Source organism: Varanus komodoensis, unplaced genomic scaffold (genome assembly GCF_004798865.1).
Source record: "Varanus komodoensis strain SLA01 unplaced genomic scaffold, ASM479886v1 scaffold9, whole genome shotgun sequence".
Classification (NCBI taxonomy): Eukaryota; Metazoa; Chordata; class Lepidosauria; order Squamata; family Varanidae; genus Varanus; species Varanus komodoensis.
This window is the reverse complement of record NW_025336598.1, coordinates 11,724,618-11,744,748: the sequence shown is the minus strand read 5'-3', so window position 1 is coordinate 11,744,748 and position 20,131 is coordinate 11,724,618. Positions and strand designations below refer to the sequence as shown.

At 39.3% G+C, this 20,131-nt stretch overlaps 2 protein-coding genes across 6 annotated transcripts in view; one reads left to right on the top strand and one right to left on the bottom strand.

Moving 5' to 3' along the window:
* The window catches only part of KCNIP4 (potassium voltage-gated channel interacting protein 4), a 284,447-nt gene extending 278,525 nt beyond the window's left edge, over positions 1–5,922 (top strand). For all 5 annotated transcript variants that reach the window (XM_044418030.1, XM_044418029.1, XM_044418028.1 and 2 more), the window contains exons 5-8: positions 1,125–1,232; positions 2,457–2,561; positions 3,289–3,351; positions 5,875–5,922. In XM_044418030.1, coding sequence (XP_044273965.1) covers positions 1,125–1,232; positions 2,457–2,561; positions 3,289–3,351; positions 5,875–5,922 — 324 coding nt within the window. The remainder of the gene's footprint in view (positions 1–1,124; positions 1,233–2,456; positions 2,562–3,288; positions 3,352–5,874) is intronic.
* A 1,796-nt stretch (positions 5,923–7,718) lies between these two features.
* On the bottom strand, positions 7,719–18,558 carry PACRGL (parkin coregulated like). Its single transcript, XM_044418228.1, has 9 exons — positions 18,518–18,558; positions 16,881–16,960; positions 16,600–16,748; positions 14,530–14,597; positions 13,216–13,306; positions 12,361–12,495; positions 10,896–11,003; positions 10,188–10,268; positions 7,719–8,809 (listed from the first exon to the last, which is right to left on the bottom strand). Exons 2-9 carry the CDS (start codon positions 16,930–16,932, stop codon positions 8,753–8,755), a joined length of 741 nt encoding a protein of 246 aa, XP_044274163.1. The 5' UTR covers positions 16,933–16,960; positions 18,518–18,558; the 3' UTR covers positions 7,719–8,752.
* Positions 18,559–20,131: the final 1,573 nt, after the last annotated feature.

The following is a 20,131-nucleotide window of genomic DNA, read 5'->3' as shown; positions in this document are numbered from 1 at the left end:
AGCTGTTCCCACTAAAATTGCCTCCAACCTACTCTTTGACAACTTCTTCCTAGTTTGGGCATCTGTGTTTGTGTGTATGCAGGTCATTGCAGTTGTGTGCTCCCCCCTCCCCCCCCTCCCGGTGTGTGCATGCCTGTGTTAAATCCACACATGGAAATCCAATTTGGCTAGGTGCAGTTTTAGGGTTAAAAACATTATATGCACTCACCATTCCTGTGTTGGAATGTTTGGCTACTCTGTCAGAAAAGAGGTTTCTCTTTCCCTTGGTCTTGAATTCTGGGGACAGGCAGCAGGAGGGTGGCTGCTACTCTCAGGGGAAACAACTCCTGCTCAGTTCAGGGGAGAGCTCTCCTTTGGCTTGCATCTCAGCACAATGAAATCCTAGAACAGTGAACTCACAGCAGCTGACCTTCCCTTCTCTAAGAGCCGAGCCACAGAAGAAGCTTCCTTATATGCTTGTAAACTCTTTAATTATATTTAGGGACCATGTGTAATGGGTTGGATCCCTGTAACTTTTGCCTAACTGACGTCACTGGACCTGATTTCTTATATCTTTGCCTCCCTTGTGCATAGGCAAGACTGTGATACTTGTCTGCAGACTCTAGACCAACAGGAAATTAAGGATATCCATAGGTTATCCTGAAGACAGCTCTTAAATACAGCCCTATGTATATAAACTCTGCAAATGAGCTATTGTCACTTTTTAATTAGGCCATGTAATTAACTTCTTTTTGCAGCAGGATATGAGGTATAAATTCCCAGCAACTGTCAGGTCACTTTTATCCCGCCTGGGATAACACTTTATTACTAAATGTTGTTACTAAATTGAGTTTATTGTATATTGCTAATGCAGAAGTGTCAAAGACAATTTTTTTTTCATACAAAATCAGATTTCAGCATAATTAAGTGGCTGCTTAGCTATAAAAGTACCTAATTTTAGATTGTCACCTTGCATACTTCTGTTCTTCAGTGAAAGGAAAACAAAAGCTGCCATACAATTTGGAGAATAGGCTTCACGTGACAGCCTTGTGGACTTTTATATTTTTGCTTTGTTTTGCTAACAGTCCAAGATGTAGGATTGTTTTCTCAGTTTAAAAAATGTTAACCCGTCTTTCTTTCTTTAGGATTTTGTTATGGGTCTGTCAATTTTGCTGCGGGGAACAGTGCAAGAAAAACTCAACTGGGCTTTTAATTTGTATGATATAAATAAGGATGGCTATATTACTAAAGAGGTAAGGAATCAATTTTATTCCCTAGAACTTGAAAGCACTTGGGTTGAATCCAGAACCTGTCTTCTATAAGCACAAACACCCACTTCACACAAGATGGCTCTGCCCAATTGTCAGGGATATACCCCTCACTCCCCAAGCTACAGCTTATGCCCTTCACCAGTGCCCCTTGAGTTTCTGTGTAGCATTTTCAGCAGCTTGAATGGGTTGCTGGGTTGCTCACACCTAGATCTGGATCCAGCCACTCATTGTTAAGTATATGTCTCAGGGCTGTTCGCTTAACTTTACTAGGACAACTCCAAGGACTGACATGAGATTCCTTGATGTTTAAGCAGCTGCATCTTATACTCTAGACAAAGGCAAATGCCTTGTGTGCAGCTTGCTGGGAACAAAACATGCTTCATTACAAGGAATTTTATGCTATATTTCCCTGCTTCTCCAATTTCAAATTACTTTGATGTCATCTCTAAAAATATTGAAATGTCAAACATTTGCTGGGGCTGCCTCTGCACTAATCACTCCAGCTCACCAACTTTCCTTCTTTCTTCATCCATACTGGCCGAGGCACTGTCATTTTTTCAGACAGAACAATAAAGCTGTTCCTAAAATGAATAACTTCTGTTTGTGTGTGGTGTGTTGGAATGCACAAAGAAAATCCTTTGAAATGGAGGTAGCAATGGGGAAATAACAGGAAAAACAGTGTGACAGAGAAAAGGAATGATAGAAAACTCACAGGAGTAAACAAGTATGAGGACAAGGGAGTTTAAAAACATATTTGAAAAAATCAAAATTGGGACCCAAATAAGTTTTCCTATCACAATTGAAACATAAGCATGCAGGGAGGGGCTGTTCTCGTCTTGTTTTTTTCGCTTTGCTTTTAAAAGATAGAGGTAAGACAACAGGGACAAATATTTTATTATAGATCAGAAAATGCTTTTATAAACTTGTAAATGTTATCTAGAAACATCAGTAAGTTTCCACATGAATATTGGAGTTTTTCTATTTGAAAAGGCAGTCAGGAAGCATCCATCAATTGACTGAAGGCTGATTACACACAGTTGACTTTTCCAAACATCGGCCACTGACTTTCAATAATTTCAAAGCAAACCACTATATAACATTCTAGAAGGGTCTCTGTTCTAGTCTAATAGAGCTTTGTTTTCTAACTGCAAATCTTTCACCAACTGTTTACTTCTTCACTCACTTAAACATGTTTTCTCCCACCAGGAAATGCTGGATATTATGAAAGCTATATATGACATGATGGGAAAATGCACATATCCAGTCCTCAAAGAGGATGCTCCAAGACAACATGTGGAAAATTTTTTCCAGGTAAGAGTCAGCAAACATAGAAACATTGAAACAGAGCAAGTCAGAAGGGGTCTCCCGGGCCATCTAGTCTGACCTCCGGCACCAGCCGGCTCCGCTCACGACATGCCCACCATGTGCACGTCCAGCCTATCCTTGAACACCCGCACCGATGGGGCCTCAGTGACCTCTTGTGGAAGCCCATTCCACACCCTTGGGGTCCTAACTGTCAGGAAATGCTTCCTGGCATCCAAACTGAACCCTGGTTCCCTGAGCTTTGCTCCGTTGGAGCGCATCCTGCCTTCCTCCACAGGTGAGAACAGGTCTCTACCCATCTCCATGTGACATCCCCTCACATACCAAACATAGTAGAAGAAAAAAAGAAACATATTTTTTGATATTGTTAGTATTAAGAAACGTCTTGTTCGTAATACGTTGCCTTTACTAAGCAATAATCTTTCCTCCCTCCTCCAGTTTCTTTTTTGTTTCATCTGTAGCAGAAGCCTTTCATGTAGCTGGATTAGATGTTTTAAGACACACTAATATGAATCTTAAGACCTGTGTTTGTCAAAGGAAATAAAATATGACAGCTAAAGGAGGAGTAACTCTGTTCAACTCTGTTCAAAATCTAGCAAGTAGCTTCTTTGGTTGGTGTTGTTACGACATTTATACAACCTTTGTTTCAAAGAGTAATGAAAGAAGAAGTGACAAGAGGATAACGTCACTTAACCAAACATTTCTTCTTTGGCAGAAAATGGACAAGAATAAGGATGGTGTAGTTACCATAGATGAATTCATTGAAAGCTGCCAAAAAGTGAGTAACTAGTATTAATTTCACAGCAACTGCAAGCCACGTAGAAATGTAAAGTCACTATGAAAGTGATCTGTTAAAACCTTGCACATACAATATTTCACAAATTCTGCTTTACAAAACACATTACTTCATAGATTCATAGAACTGGGAAGGGGACCTTGCAAGCCACCAAGTGCAATCTGTTGCAGGAATGCTACGTGGCACTAGAGCATTCCCAACAGATTGCTAACTGGGCTCTGCTTATTTATTTATTGTATATATTTGATATATTATATATAGTTATTGTGTGTGTGTGTGTGCGCGCGCGCATGCCATCCTGTTCGCAAAAACCCTCAGGATGGCTTACAGCATAAAATATAACATAAATAAATTCCCGACCCACACTGGCTGCAGTTAAAAACATAGAAAAGACAATATTAAAACTTATTAAAATATCGCCGGAATGAAAAGGTCTTAACCTGGCACAGAAAAACAAATAACGAACTTGAACTTGCTAAGCTTGGAAAAGCTCTTTGTTTCCATAAGTCAGCCTTCTCCAACAGTGCCCTTTAGACTACATTTCCCAGAATTCCTGACTGCTAATGCAAAAATGAATGCATGCTGAAGTCCAAAGCATCTGAAGAACACCAAGTTGGGAAAGGCTGATTCCATTGTTGAACTGTTCCCACTGTCTGGTTAATTCTCCTAATGGTCGTGTGAAATCCAGTCACCTGTAACTTAAACCCATGAGATCCAGTCCTGTCTTCTGGGACAGCAGAGAAATAGCTTTTACTCAAGGGTGGGCAAAACATGGCTTTCTAGATATTCTAGCCTACAATTCCCATCAGGCCCAGCAAGTACACTGTGAGAGCTGTAGGGCTCACATTTCCTACTATACCTATTTCTCTGTGACAGCCATTCAAGCACTGGAAGAGCACTATCATGTTCTGTGCAAATTTTCTTCTCTCCAGGATAAACTTGGTGCACTCACTGCAGATCTAATCACCACTAAGTGTTTCTTAACGCCACATAATGGCAGCACCCCAAAACCTTGTGGTTAAGTAAAATCATTGTTAATTAATTAGTTAGTTTTTCTGAAGCTATCTTCAACAGGAAATGGAAAAGGTAAAAACACCTCAGTGAACAAATACAGTTTTAAATTAGATGCTGTAAAAACTAGCTCAGTGATCACGCAGTTAATGATATGTGGCTGTAGGAAAAGGGAAGAGGCCGAGTAAGGGGTTTGGCCTTTTGGAGTTCCTTAGTACTGAAGTGAAGTCAGGTTTGGGTATCAAGGCTTGGTTCCCAAACTTGCACTAAGTAAAGCAGCATCTTAAAATTTATAATTGCGGTTCCTTGTAAATTGGAAGAGGGGAGATATCAAAGTCTTAATAATAATCTCTGCTTGTTTCCCATACTAAGAATAGTAGTGGAGGCACTATTAGCTGCTAAATGCTTAAGCCAGTTTCTTGCTGTATGTTCATTGTTACATTAGTTCATATTAATCACATTTTGTTTAACACCATAAATTGTCTCTAATAAAACAATTACAGTATAAGTGGGGGGGGGGTACCTTATTAACAGAGCAATCCCGTGTTAAGTCTACTCAGAAGTTCCACTGAGCTTAGTGGGACTTACTCCCAGTTGGTGTACATAGCACTGCAATTTCTAGGTGCACAGCTGTGCAATATAATCTAACATTAATTGCTTCCCTCCTTTTGTTACCCACAAAGTACTCTCTAGAAATTATATGTAATAGACTTAAGCAGGTATTACTGGAAGAATCACATGTGATAATGACAGTCTTCAAATGTGGCACTAACAGTGTAATCCTGTAGATGTTTACTCAGAAGTAAGGTCTATTGACTCCCACTAAATATAAATGATTGTTGCCTAAGTATTCCAAAGACTGTGACCCATAGGCTGTGGGGCAATGCATTCTGTCTCCTTGCCCTAGCCCATTCACAGGTGATTAAAGATAAAGTTGGCTGCCAGCCTTTATAGATCTATCCCTGCTAATCTGTTTTCACAAATGCAAAAATAAAGGAATTTAAATGAACCTAACAGAACCGTTCCTTCACAGAATAACTTGTGTAATGGTATTGCTAGAACTACTGCTGCTTTGATTTATAACTATTAATACCGTTTCTGTTCAGTTCCCAAATTCTGTGTTTTAATTGAATACAATTTTCTGAAACATAAGTGAATCCAATACATGAATTTGCTATGGACTGAAAAAGAAGACTTTTAAATACAAAGGGGAGTTATACTAGCAGCAGACTTACATCTTTCTGGTGGTGGTGGGAAATTTGCTCATCAATGATAGAATAATCAAAATTACACTCAGAACACCTGCAGCACTTGGATGCCTAAAAGATTGCTGTTCTCATTTCAGTTCCATATGATTCCAGAATACATTTGTAAGCTATGGTTTTCACCCTCCAAAAGAGAAATATTGTTTGCATAAAATACTTGGACATTTTTATTTATTTTCACTTTCATGTCTGTTTCTCAAATAATGAGATGGTGTGCTTTTTCTTACAGGATGAAAACATAATGCGTTCCATGCAGCTCTTTGAGAATGTGATTTAACCTCATGCAGTTCTCTCTTCAGTTAATGGACAATATGAACAATTCTGCAGCAACAAATCCATAATACTGTTGCCACTTATACCATAAAACAGGATTGCTCAGCTTTACACTGAGATGTGTATAATGCAAATAAGCTTTGTTTAATTAAAGCCTTCCTACCAAGACTATTTTTCCACTAGTTGAGGTAAAACAGTCCTGTTAAACAATGCTCTTGTAGTTGTTCTTAAACCTCATTTGATTCAGAGAACAATCCAAAGAAAACAACAAATTGAAAACTGCATTATTGCCATCCCACCCTTGACAGGTGAAGTCCAGGAGAGATGGAAAAGGACAGGATCAAGTATCCAGTTTTAATAGAGAAGTTTCAGAGTATAAAGCTATTTAATTTCATGCTCCCTTTTTAGTAACACCATTTTACAATATTCTCAATTCTAGAGTATTACAGTTAATCACACCTTGAGCAAAATTGTCCTTTGCACAGTTGGGATCTCCATGGGGCATAGTGCGGTTCTATGCCAACTTCCTTCACTATGCACCTGACATAGACCTTTACTGGCAATGGGGAAAATGCATGCATCTATGCTTTCTTCTCTGGAGCAACTGGTTCTTAGTCAAGGGCAGGAGCTGGATAACATACGGAGGCCTTCCCCGTTGTGTGGCACTGGTCAAATATGCACGTAGGAGTATGCAAGTGAGTGTCATGGGGGGCAGGCACCAGGAACCAGTACGTTGTATGGAGATCTACCTTGGTGCAGTTACCTGTAATTTAGTTTTTTTAAATTCATTTTATAGAAAAAGTTCTTTTTATAGTATAAAGTTTAAATGAATCATTGATTTAATAGTTGCCTATGGCCAACCTCATCAAGACTATCAAATGAATTAAAATGGAGCCAGAATTTTACATAAAGTTTTATGTTTCTAAATAAAGGATATAATTAGTTTACTATTGCTAGCTCTTTATTTGAATAAAGCAAAAGTCAAGAGTGCATTTAAATAGTACTAAGTAAATTGGCAGGGTAAGAAAATGTTCTGGTAAGTTTCCTGTCTTCCCTGCTCAGGAAGCATAGCAGTATATGGTCGTGTCTAATGGAATTCACACTAGTACTATCTATGTAAACAGATTTTTTTTCCTGTTGCATAGTTAAAATAGTGTGGGAATAACATTAGCAAGTTATTTAGAAGCAACGGTGGTTACAGCTTTCTGAGAAGGCATTTGCCTTGGGATGTGAACAGGGAAGAAATATATGTGCCATGATGGAGAAGCCAGGGAGAGGGGAACAATATAAGCTGTCCAACTTACCTTTCTCCTTGGTGTGATGAGTAAGAAGATAGATCATAACTTATAAAGTCATATTTCCCCTGTGTAGTCAAATCAATAAGGATCAAATCACTCTCTGTCCAGAAGCCTACTGCTATTGGTATAAGACTCATGCCAACCTTAACCATGATTTCTGCACAATGGATTTGAACAGCTTCGAGATATACAAGGAAGGCTGCAAACTGTTTTTGCAAAAATAAAGCAGGTATCTATTCTGGTGTAGAGTTGGAATAAAAAGGTATGTTGAAGGCTGCTCTGCTATCACCAGTGTAGGAATATGAGTAGTACAATACATGTACACCTGAAATTTGCTGTAGTCTGTGAACATTAAATGTGCACATTTTTATAATAAAATGAAAATGCAGACTTTTTGGCTCTTTGGCTTTTTAAAAAAAGACTTCTGAGGAGTAAGCCTTCACAAAATGTATATTATATTTAATTATATAAAAGTTCAACACTTGTAGCACATGTTGAGTGTTTAAATTATCTTTTAATACTTGCACTGAAATCACAGATTTTAAGTAAACATAGCAGGTTCAATGTTTGCACTAAGACAGTGTAACTGAAACATTCTCCAATCCAGAATCCTTAGGGAAAGAAACCTGACACTATAAAAATAACGCACAAGTTGAAATCTGCTTTAAAATAAATTAATAATGGTTCTAGTCAGGCAACAGTACCCATATTAGCTTCAGGACATGCTTATCTCTTTTCTACAAAACAGAGCATAAGGGTACAATCCTGTACCCTCTCAGCATTCTCTGGGGGGACACAGATCACTTCAGAGTGCCAGTACTAAGGTCAGAGGACCTCAGTGCTTGACGCCAGTGGATGGGCCCCTGCCCCACCCCACCTGCTACAACCAGAAGGCAAAAACCTGTACTGGTTGCTTCCTTGAGACCACAAGGGCCATGCAAGGGAACAGGGAGGGGAAGAGGCTGGGACTACTTACCTCTTGGCACCTCCTCCTTCCCACTTCCTTCCTGGTACTTTATCTAGAAACAACCACCTAGGTAAAATGCATGGGGAAAGCTGCAACAGTGGTAAACACTGCTGCTGTCATGTCTTGCACCAACTGCTGCATGCACATAAGCCTCCATGTTCAGAGGAGGATGGAGGCCAGTGGACTGCGCCCTAATACTTCTCAGCTTTGAGCACACTGCATTCTCAATTTCTAGCTCATCTCATTTGCTGGACATATTCTACACATCAATTTAAGAACATGTAAACACATCAAGCATTCATATTTTACAGTTATTATTTGACAAAGGTGAATACATCCATTATTCATGTAACAGAACATTACGTTACTGATTTACAATTACTGGTAGAAGTAATGGAACAAAGATAATGCCATTTCTGATGTTGTCCTAATTAAATGTCTTGAACACATTTTTTATCCTGACACTAATCTAAATTTTTAAATATTAATCCCTTATTTCTTTGAGAGATACACAACTATAGAAAATGATCACGAAATGGTTCCAAGCAGGTTCTTCATCACATCTCTCTTTAGGAGGAAATTGAACAATATGTTGGAATTTTAGATTTTATAATACTTAAACTTTCCTGTTGATAAAATGAAAATTGAATACAGTAAGTATTAGGTTTGTGCTGAAATAAAGTTAACTAAACAAAAGTTTATATAAAATGATAGCCATGCAACCAGGAACAACCTCATTCTTCTAAAAAATGAGAAGAAAAAGGACTATGGACATCATTCTCTTACTCCTGAACCAACCAAAAACTTAAATCCATTAAGGCATAAATATTGTTAGCAGCAGAAACCACGCATGCAATTTGTGAAATCCAACTTAGTTCCCCTTCTAGAACATATTTCCATGGAGCATTTTAAGAAAAATATACTCGTACAATTAGTTCTATAGGAAAGGAAGCAAGGGGTTGGAAGATCTTTCCCTGCACCCTTCACAAACAAGTAACTGATAAACAGAAGCTTTTTAAAGGATATGTTTGCACATGGCCAGCTATGCCATATGCATTCTGTTGTATTCCATACCTCAAACACAATGATTTCTAATGGAATCAATCTGAAATGCTCAGAATCAATTGCAGAGAAAAATATAACAATTGCATGTATATATGAATGAGCTTGCACTTTGGGTGTGTTCACATATGAAACTAAACAATGTCGCATGGTTACTGTGCAACATGCTATTTTACCTTGTGGCCTGGGTTCATACATTGACCTAGTTTCTATGCATGCATGCTTTCCACACTTCACCTTCCTTCAAATTGCTGCATATATCCCATCAGCTCCTGCAGCTCAGAATCAATCCCAGGGTAGCACTGTTACTCTAAAGAAGCATTTCAGGAATGCTTCCTTGCTGCAGCCCTGCTCTGTGCCAACATGCAAGCATGCACCCTCCCACCTGCCCCCCCCCCACACACTCCACACACACACATGCACAGGACTCGCACATGCTGCTAGGGGGTATCTGTGCGGGCAGATCATACTAGCAACAGTGGGAAACAGTACTCTAAAGGGAAGATGTGATGATGGGAAAGTTAAAAGTATACAGGGCAGACTGGGGACATTATGGTGCTCCATCTTCTTTCTTTCTTCAGATGGCAAGTGATCTTGTACCAGGTCTGCTGTGAGTGTTGGGAAAACAGCAGCATCGGTAGGAAGTAGAGGGAAAGCATTTGGGCATCCTTATGAGTACCTGCATTTCCCTGAGTCATTCACTCTTACTCCAATCCCACAGATCTTTCAGGTCAATTTTCACAGGATAAATAATTCATTTAGTATCTAATTTATTAAGTGAGGGAAATTAAAGGCAAGTCGATGCAAAACTGACTAGTCACATATCTGCATGGGTCAGTAGGCTCAAGGCCACATTACAGCACACCTGGGATTAATACTACAAAGTAGAGCAGGCAACAGGAGAAACAATAGAGCAATAACTGATTAGTTGGTTTGATTTACCTTTCCACCATACTGTTCCAACTTCTGTAAAGCATCTGTAGTTTGCTCTTTGAACTTCTTGCTCATCTGTCTTTTTGAAAGCTATGGTAAAAGTAAAAAAGTAGTTTTTCCATCTAAACCATTTTCCAGTCTTCCTAACATTATCCTTCTTTGTATTAATTACATACTGAGATGTTGAACAGATTGGCTGGGTTCGTATGTCTCAGCAAACAACCCTGCACTGTTTCCACAGCACGCATATGACAAGTTGCGCTGTCCTGGTCTGGATCAAGAATGCCCACATGGCAACATATGCTTAATGTAGAAGAGGACAGAAAATAGACATGGACCTAATGATAGGTTTTGGGGTGATCTGCAAGAGATCAAGGATTTCTGACTCCCAAAACAACTGCATCTATCCTCTATAGTATGGAAATGAAGAAAGCTCGGAGTAACTAGGAATGGGTTTCTGGGCAGAAGGACTGTGAATACCATTCAGTTCTGGTACTCAAAATTAATTCCTGAGCTCAGGAGTTCTATAATTCAGTGTGTATATCATTTGTACCAGGCTCCAGGTGAAAACACACGTGCACACACATGCCTGATGCATACCCACCCCTCCTTAGATACTCTCATTCACATAATCCATCATGTTCGATAAACTGAAGTCAAATGCTTCTGAAGTCCCAGAAGAAATACAGGAAAACAAGTGCTAAATACTGTACTCACACTTGAAAGTAGATGCTTCAGATGGCCATTCAGTGAAGGGCCAACAACAGCACTCAGCTGTACCAAAGCATTCAGTCCCCTTTCAAATACTTCACCATTTGAGTGTGCCTTATAAAGAATGGAAAACAATTAATTAAATGTCCATCTAGTTTTAGAATCCTGTCAAATTTCATGCTTCCTAGAATGACAGTGTCTTAACTAGACGAATGATTAGCCCATAGAATAAATCAAGTAGCTCATTCTTATGCTCCAACATAAAAAGTTGAGATGCATTTAGCTTGCAATTCTCATTTTATTGGAAGCAGGTTCCATTAGAACAAATACTGAATGTGACTGATTTAAATGAAACATTATTTTACATTTTCACAGTACAATCTTATGCACGTTTATTTGAAGTAAGTACCACTGTCTGTAGTGGGGCATACCTCCTAGGAATGTGAAGCTAAGACTGTAACCCTATAAACTCCTCATTACAAAAATATTTACATTCCCACAACTAGCAAGAAGTTTAACATAGAGAATAATTAATGAAACCCACACTGTAAATTCAGATAACTAAAGTTCAAGTAATACTTGATCATACTGGGTCTGCAGTGGCAATCAGTGAATAGTTAAGCTAAAATCTGACTTTTTAGTGAGGTGAGAGTCTATTTTGTGTGTTCTAGCTGTGAGAACTTTAGTACTTCATTGCCTTTTCAGATATTTCTCTCCCACTGTTCAGCTAGAGTACTTTCACACATTTTGATTAAAAAATAATGGATTTCATACTGGAGCTATTCCAGAATATGTCATGGTGGTCTTCCATATGATTCCATACGTAACCAGTACATGACCATGGATACAATATCCCAGCCACCATGATGGGACTTCTCCCTTCCCCCATGCATTCACAGATGAGTTGCACAACGTTCCTTTGTCATGCCTACTCAATCAAGTCTACACATTTATTGCTATGGTCATTCCAGCCACTTTCCACATCAACCTGAAATACTTGAGCTTTATATACCTCACAATGTGTCTGGTATTTGGAATTTTAGTACAGCTGCAGTATGCTGGAGATGAAGTACTAGCCATTGTACTTGAAGAAAAGCTAAAAACTTTCCACTTTCAAACTCGCACCTCTCGTCTCACATTTCAAAATCTACTTTTGGAGCTTCTGGGTATGGGTCTGCATGCAGGATTCATGCAGACCATCAAGCATACTTCAACATCTTATTTTTCACATAATACGTTATCATTATGTGATCCCTAACTGATAAAATATAGCAGGTTGTCAAGTCATGAATATGATAAGGTACTGTAGGGCTGCGCAGGATTAAAATCCAGATGGAGAATGATTGGCTGATCCATCTCTTGGAGTAGTACCATCTTCCACGCAGAATGTTTCATAAGCTTTTTGTGACCATGTGCTGTAGCTTGCAACCCTCATCATAATTGTTAAATAACACAATAAAAAGAGACATACCAAAGCAGTTTTCAACACTGGAACAAGCCGTGGAAGCAATGGAATGGCTTTCTGATTTGCACATTCCACCAAGAGCAGCTCTTTGAAGCCTTCTGTTGATACAAATGTATATGGGTGTCTTGTCTCTCTTAGTCCCTGCCACAGAGGTACGGCATAACATTAATATGTAGCTGCCTCCATTTTTGTACATTAAATTTAAAGTTCTCTCAAGTAACTGTATATGATACTAGAGTTTCATTTCAAACATTCAAAACACACTTATGCCACCTTGTGGTGCCATGAAACCAAAACAATTAAGCAAGTCTTACACACCCGAATCATGCACATACCCAAGAATATAGTTCAGTTTCTCAACATGTTTATATTCTGACTTCCTATTTAAACAAATATGGCTACATTTATTCAGAAATAGTACATAGTCAGAATCATTTATAGGCAGTCAGCTTAGTCTAAAAATGTACCCCGTGGCTCGAACAAAAACACACTGCCCTGTTTGTCTCAACAGAATTCTTTAACAGAGCTCTGTTTAGGTACACTGTATTGGAATTAGGAGTTATTGACAGAATGGGCTCCAGGAATCCCTCCATTTGCCAGCCTTGGAAAAGGCTTCACACTGGAGGAAAGACACCAAGAGTCAGTGGCTTTCAAAAAAATCTAAGTTCTTTACAATACTTATACACCCCTAATTTTCTATCTGTTAAAAAGGACCCTTGTATTAAATATCTTGGAAGTTTCTTGAGCTCTCTTTTTTGAGCAAAAACAGAGAATTTCAGCTATGGATAACTGCCATCTTTGGAAACTATTTTCAAACAATATTACATTAAAATTGAAGTATCACGGCAAAAAATGGTTTACCTCTGCTAAAGTTATGAGAAGAGGATCAAAGTGAAGTGTTTCTGGATGAGAATCCCACTGCAGTTTGTGTTTTACAGAGCCGTGAACTAATCTGAAACAAACCAAAATCTAAGAATTATCAACAGTAAAATATAAGGTTGTATTGATAGTTAGCTTTTTTAAATTCATGCCAAAGATCCTAAAATATTGTTTCCAAAGTTTAATGGCATGAGGTTTACCTTTGCATGACCTTTCACTATCCTCAAAGGCTTATAAAAGAAATCTTAACAGTGTATGTTTAGACAGAAAAAAGGCCTACAACTCTCAAAATGCCCAAGCAGAATATCTGGAGCACACTGGGACATACAGACCTCTTTTCTACCTAAACATACATAGGGTTTGGCTGCTTATATCATTATAAGAGTTGGGAAGGAGAATGGATCAGCACAATGCAGTATTTGTGGACAGGGTGTCAAAGCCTTCACAACGTGTATTAAATTCACTAAAAACATCTGTACCACTGCTGCTAAAATACTTTTTTACAGTTCTGTATAACGAAAAAATATGCAAAAGCAGAAACAACAAATCAACAAAGTAACAAAAATTATTATGGTCATCATGTTATTGAGGACACAGCGATATGTGTTTGCATTTTAATGTTTGACCACATGTCTCCTAAAAAATCAGATACACTGAGTTCACTAACCCTTATTCCAAGGTAAAAGCATACAAGATTATAGTCTTAATCAGCTAACATTGGGTACCTGTAACCCTCTGAGTTTGGGAGCTTAATAGGACTGCACTCTAAATAATTTAGAACAGTAACAAAAACTCTCCAAAAGTTACAGTTGGTATAACTGGTATAACAGAAGAGCAGGTAAAATGTAAATAATATATAACCAACAGCAAGAAGGGCACAGAAAATAAAATCTTACAAGTCACAAGGCCATCTAAATGGGAAAGTTATCACACAGGAAGAAAAAGGTATTAGTGAGGCGTGACTGAGCATCTCTAGAATAGTCTCTTAGGGCTTATTCACAAAGGAACATGTTTACCACTTGGTGACTACACCATCAAGTGATGGCTTCTGTGTGTGGATAAGCAGTCACAGATCAATGTTCCAAGACAGAACATTTGTATCACCTTATACAACGACGCTTTGGGAAAGAAAATCCACAGGGCAGGAATTGCCATATCCAAAATCATTCTGAGCTCTTATCAGCAGGGCAGAATGAGTATGCAAATGTGTGCTGGGGGGGATACACTCAATGATTACAAGCCCTACTGCTTCAATGTATCTATCCTGCTCACTCACATGTACCACCCAAGTGTTACCTGCAAGGAATGCCCCCTTTAGAGTAAATGGCAGCAAAGGCAGATGGAGCTCTTGACTGAACACCAAACTGGAACAAAAAAAAAAGACACTCTAAATAGGAAAGTGCCAGTTATAAATGTTAAAAAAGCAATAATATTAGCAACATCACAAAGACACATCCTAGTCAAAATTCAGTTATTCAGCCCTATTAATCATTGCCAGTGAATTCAATGGAAATTAAAAATACTTAACTCTGGCTGAGATATACCTTGTGTGTTTCATTTTACGAAGTAATATTTCTAAAACAGTGTGAAGAGAAGAGTTTGAGGAGATGTGTTACAGAATAAAAACACACATTTTATACTCAGGACAACAAATAAAATTAAATAATAAAGAAAATACAAGATTTTTTAAATGTTTGAGACTACTTGGAAAATTAATAAGGAGGAATGCTTAAGTTAGAAGGATTTTTTCTCTTAACAATTACATGAAAGAACAGTCTGTATAACATATTTACAGTACGAATAAGAATGTTCTTTTTGATTGATTTTAATAAGAAATTCTCACAACTCCTCCAGCAAGATCATAGATATAAAATCTGGAAAATTGCCATTATGCCATCTTGTAATGTACTGCTCACCTGGTGACCTGATTTTCCTAGTTACCTGAGAAATCAATAGCCCACTAGAGTGGTTAACACAGTTTTTTTTAATCAACTTATATTGCTGCCCTAAGGAGAACAGAGCATATTGTTGTAAACTATGAAATAATTCAGTAGAATTCATTACACTGTGGACACTTCCTTTTTATGCAATGGTAGTTATTATAACCCTATATACAAATAGCAGCACTATCACCATCTGCAAGATTGACAGAAACAGGAAAAAACCACTAAACATGGGGAACCTCCCCAAACACCCCCTCCAACCCAACATTCTCTATCCCAATCAAGATTTAGCATGCACAGTGGGTATGGAATGCAAACTTTTGGGCAGGAATGGCAAACTCGAGGGTTAAGAGTATCCTGAAAGTGGCTGGCTGCAACCATGAAAAGAAACTCTCCCACTGTGATGTTTGCATGCTGCATGTCCCAATTTTAATTTGGATTGCACACAATGAGCACTCAAAAACTGTTGGTCAGTAACAACTGCATTTGTCAAACTGCCATGACATTGCCCTTTACAAACCACCAGACAAGAAAAATGACACAGTCATATAAAAATACAAAACTCAACAGGAATAGAAGTCAATTAATTAAGATCATGCAGGTGCAATCCTATCCATGAGGCCAATGAAACAGACAGGTGTTTATAGCAGGTGCTTCCAACCTTTTAAAGTTGATGAACACATTTGGAATATTGATTGTTGTGGGCACTCTCACAAAATGGCTGTCATGGGAGGCTTACCCATTCATAAACTGGTTATCATGCTGGGCTTGACTGATCACCTAAAACTCATTCCCAGAAGGCAAACTGATGATGAGAAGAGATTTACACTTTGTTTACAGCATGCCAGTTTCCCAGTTAAAAATAGTTACAAAGACCTTAAAAGGCAAAATAAAAACTCAAGAGAGAAAGGGAGCTTAGTAGATGCCAGAAGATAACTGTGCGGTACCACACTGGAGACTTGAATATACAGGACTGCATCCTAGGAGGAGCACTTTTCTCCATCAAAAGCACAGGGTGTAAGATACTTAGAATATATCCTAATTTACTTTGAAAACTGATCTATCACTTAGCTACACACAGTCCAGAGAAGAAAAGTAATGAAGTCCTACTGCCAAAGCTATGATCTGGACATGCTTTCATTTCTTGTACTAGTAGAGTATCTCCGGTGGTTAAGAAGCAGCTCTAGGAAAATAGCAGGCCATTGAGATAGTAGGGAGCTGTAGAGATATTACACACATGAACACACATACTTGCTGCCCTGGTGCATCAAGGATTGGGCCCCAGCTGATCCTCCAATTGTCTCAATATTAAAAAACTATAATAATACCTGACCAGGTTTGCCTTCATGCATTGCCCAGCGAAAAAACTGGATTAAGATCATCCTCACCACTATGTAGACTCCTTAGCTATGCATGTACATACCGGATCAATTGTTTTGGGATTAAGTCTGTCGCTGGGCCGGGGTGGTGGTTTAATCACTGAATCCGGAAGAGTAGATGAAGTAGACAGTACCTTTCTTTTCTGTCTCTCTTTCATTTGAGAGCCTGAAGATATTTTTTTACCAATACATCCTAGTATACCAAAAACAACAAGAGCCCACAGATGTAATCAGCAACAGGAAGTTCATTATTAATTTAAAACAATGAAAAATAATTAAGACAGATAAATATAGCCTAGTAAAACTATACAGTGAAGACACTTACCAGACACTTCATTTTTCAAACCTATGCCTTCACATTTCTTTGTTTGTTGCATGCCTTTCTGGGACACTTTATATGGTCACCTGCAGCAAAGGATAATTGATGTTGGCTGGTTCACTATTTTTCTATTCTGGTAGTACAATTTCTGATGAGAATGTTCAAATAGAAGGAACTTTTTTTTTTTTTTTTATAAAAGAGCATCATACGTAGCTACACTACATTCTGTATCACAAGTGCTATGGACATTTGAAGGAATACATATAGCATTGGCCAAGGAAATCATTTCTGTTTTCTAAGTAGGATAAAATATCTACAAACAATGCATAACATCTGGGCTATAAATGTATTCACATTTACACACAATGAAGGGGCTTTTTTGTCTCATTCTTTTACTATACTGGAAATGAGGACCATCTACTGAAACCCCTAAACAACATTACATGGAATTCATTGTCACAAGATGCAATGATAGCCATTGACTCATGATGCTCAGAAGGGTCTCCCATATGTGGAAAATGTGTGTCTTAATAGCAATTAGCCATGGGTGCCTTTGAAAATGGACGCTCTTTTTACTGTGTTCCTCTGAATACCAAAGGTCATAGAAAGGAGGTGGCCTTCTTTGCTTATGGGCTTCCCTGAAATGTCTAGTGGGCCCCTGTTGGAAAAACAATATGGAATACACAGACCCCAAGTGTCATCCAGTGAAGGTATTTTTATGAGAGTTAGCTTTCTTGAGTAGATACTCAATGCCAAGTAAACATTAATGGAATTAGGTTTGTGTGCCGTTAAGAGCAACTAGTAAGGGATGTGGTGGTGCAGTGAGTTAAACCGCTGTGCTGGTTGATCGAAAGGTCCAGACGGGGTCAGCTCCTGTACTCTGTCTCAGCTCCTGCCAACCTTGCAGTTTGAAAGCATACAAATGCAAGTAGATTAAAATGTATCATTTCGGTGGGCAGGTAACAGCGTTTTGGGCACTTCGGCTTTAGTCATGCCAGCCACATGACCATGGAGACTGTCTGCAGACAAACACTGGCTCCCTCGGCTAGGAAACGGAGATGAGCGCCTCCTCCCCCAAGAGTCAGACATGACTGGACTTTAATGTCATGAGGAAACCTTTACCTTTAAGAGCAACTAGTGCCAACACAAACCTGGAAATGGCAGCTTCCTTTTCCTTGGCAGTCTTTTTTCCCTTTCATTTTCCAGCTGTAATGAGGACTTGCTGTGGTTATTCATCCACGAGGGGGCAAGGTATGCACAGGGTTGTTTTTAATTTTTTTTATGTATTGCATTTCTTTACCACCCAAACAGCTAAAGCTTTCTGGGAAGGTTCTATTTTTTTTTCACAGTCTCCTGGCAAGCTTAAGCAAAGGCAAACAGTGTTAATATCTGTGAACTGGTGCCCTCCAGACTTTTGTGATTGCAACTATCATCAGCTCCGGACAGAATGACGAGAGTTGTAACCAAAACACCTAGCAAACGCCAGGTTAGCCAAAATCGAATGAGGTCCCCATTACCGCGTAGCCTATTCGTGCACAACGGTGCTTGGACGAAAAGCTACCAAGGCCGTCGCAGAGAGCATCATTATGGGCAAAGGCTACAGGAGCGGGACTAGCATGACCCTTCCGTCGCCCCTCACTTACCGAGTCCTTCAGGGGGAAAAACGAGGACGAGCACAACCCCCACCTTTGCGCCGGTGCGGAGGGAGCAGGCAAGTCGCAGCAGCTCCCCGACAGGGCGCAGCTTCCACTCCGTTGCCAAGGAAACTACGGGAGGCGGCGAGGTCAAACTTCTTCCAACGGCGCAGGGAAGGACGTCGCGGGGTCGGCTCTGAGATTCCGTTTCCCTGGAGCAGCGTAGCCCGGAGTGGCGTGGTTGCTTTGTTCGCGAGGAGGACGAGCCAAGGCGGACAGCCCAGGCGCTATCCTATGCCGTTTAGACAGAAAATAGCCCTACATGCATGGCTGAGGAATGCCGGGAGCTGTACGACTTTCTCTGTCCAAACCTGCGTGGGTCTGTGCGTTGAATAGGCTTTTCAGCCCCTCCCCCCCGTCTTCGGTTGCCTGGAAGTTGCGGTCGTCGGTCTCGCTTTGCAAAGGGTCCGTAGCCGGACTAAACCAAGTGCTGGTTATCATTTCTCACTGGGTCCACCCATACCTATTGGAATCTTCCTGTATTGTGTATACACGTTTACGGTGTGTAGAATGAAAACAAAAAAAGCTAAAGTATATCTGAACGATGGAAGTTTCCTTTCCTGAGCTGGAGGGAGCCAAATTCTTAAAAAAAGCACTTTCAACTCCACTCATTTCTGTGAAATAGCTGGTATTTCACAATACAATCCTATATGTTTGCCTGAAAGTAAATCACCCTGAATTAAATGGAATTATCCCCCAGGTAAGTGAATATAGGATTGCAGCCTTAAACACACCCGTATAATATATGAGGCTGTCACAGTGCTTTACTTTGAATGGATTGTGCCCTGAGCAGTTTGCCTTGAGGGTTTCCCTCATGACAGAGAGTAGCGTATGGCAGAGTGCAGAAATCTTATTGGCCCTGTCCCTTCCAATGCGCATAGACGAGGCATTTGTAAAGCCATTGCCCTGTCTCGTTCACAAAATTTTACAGAGACCATCTTCCAATTGCAGCCTTTCTGGGTTTTTCCTTATGGGAAGGGGCTGTTTAAGTGGAAGACGTGGAACTGCTGCACAATACCTTCTAATCAATCGCGCCAGGCACTCTCCCTCTGAAAGTACCCTACGTAGTCTATATTCACATTAGAAGTCGATTTAAAACACCTATTTTAAGTCTCATAATGAAAAATCACTGTTGGGGAACATACTTTAGAAAAAGAAGGGAAGCAATAGAATATATTGGGATTTTAGTCACTTTCACGTTTTCTCCACCTGATGGTGGTGCTGACCTTCCATATTTTCCACTTGTACTTTTCTGTGTAACTTCGTCATTATTCAGCTGCTACTCAGTAGATTTCAAACAGAAAGGGAATTTTAAAAGTTAATTTACATGATGACTATGTAAGATAAACTTCTCAATGGAGAAAAAAGGTATTACATTGCTCACATGGACCATTTGCTTTACTCATTTTTAGTCATTTTATCCCAGCTCAGAAAAATGGGTGCACGCACTATTGAAAGCAAATATTATAGAATTGTGTCCTTTTTGTGGAGACAGGTTAAGTGGTGGAATGAATGTTTTCTCCTGTACACAAGAATATAAATTCACATATTCTTCATAATAAA

What these genes read in the sequence shown, in the direction of transcription:
- PACRGL (XM_044418228.1), bottom strand. Translation starts at nt 16,932, where the DNA reads ATGCAACAAACAAAGAAATGTGAAGGCATAGGTTTGAAAAATGAAGTG. An exon ending in TTCTCATAACTTTAGCAGAG is followed by an intron (nt 12,496 to 13,215) that starts GTAAACCATTTT and finishes CCTCTGTGGCAG; the next exon opens with GGACTAAGAGAGACAAGACA. An exon ending in CAGTGTTGAAAACTGCTTTG is followed by an intron (nt 11,004 to 12,360) that starts GTATGTCTCTTT and finishes ATTCTTTATAAG; the next exon opens with GCACACTCAAATGGTGAAGT.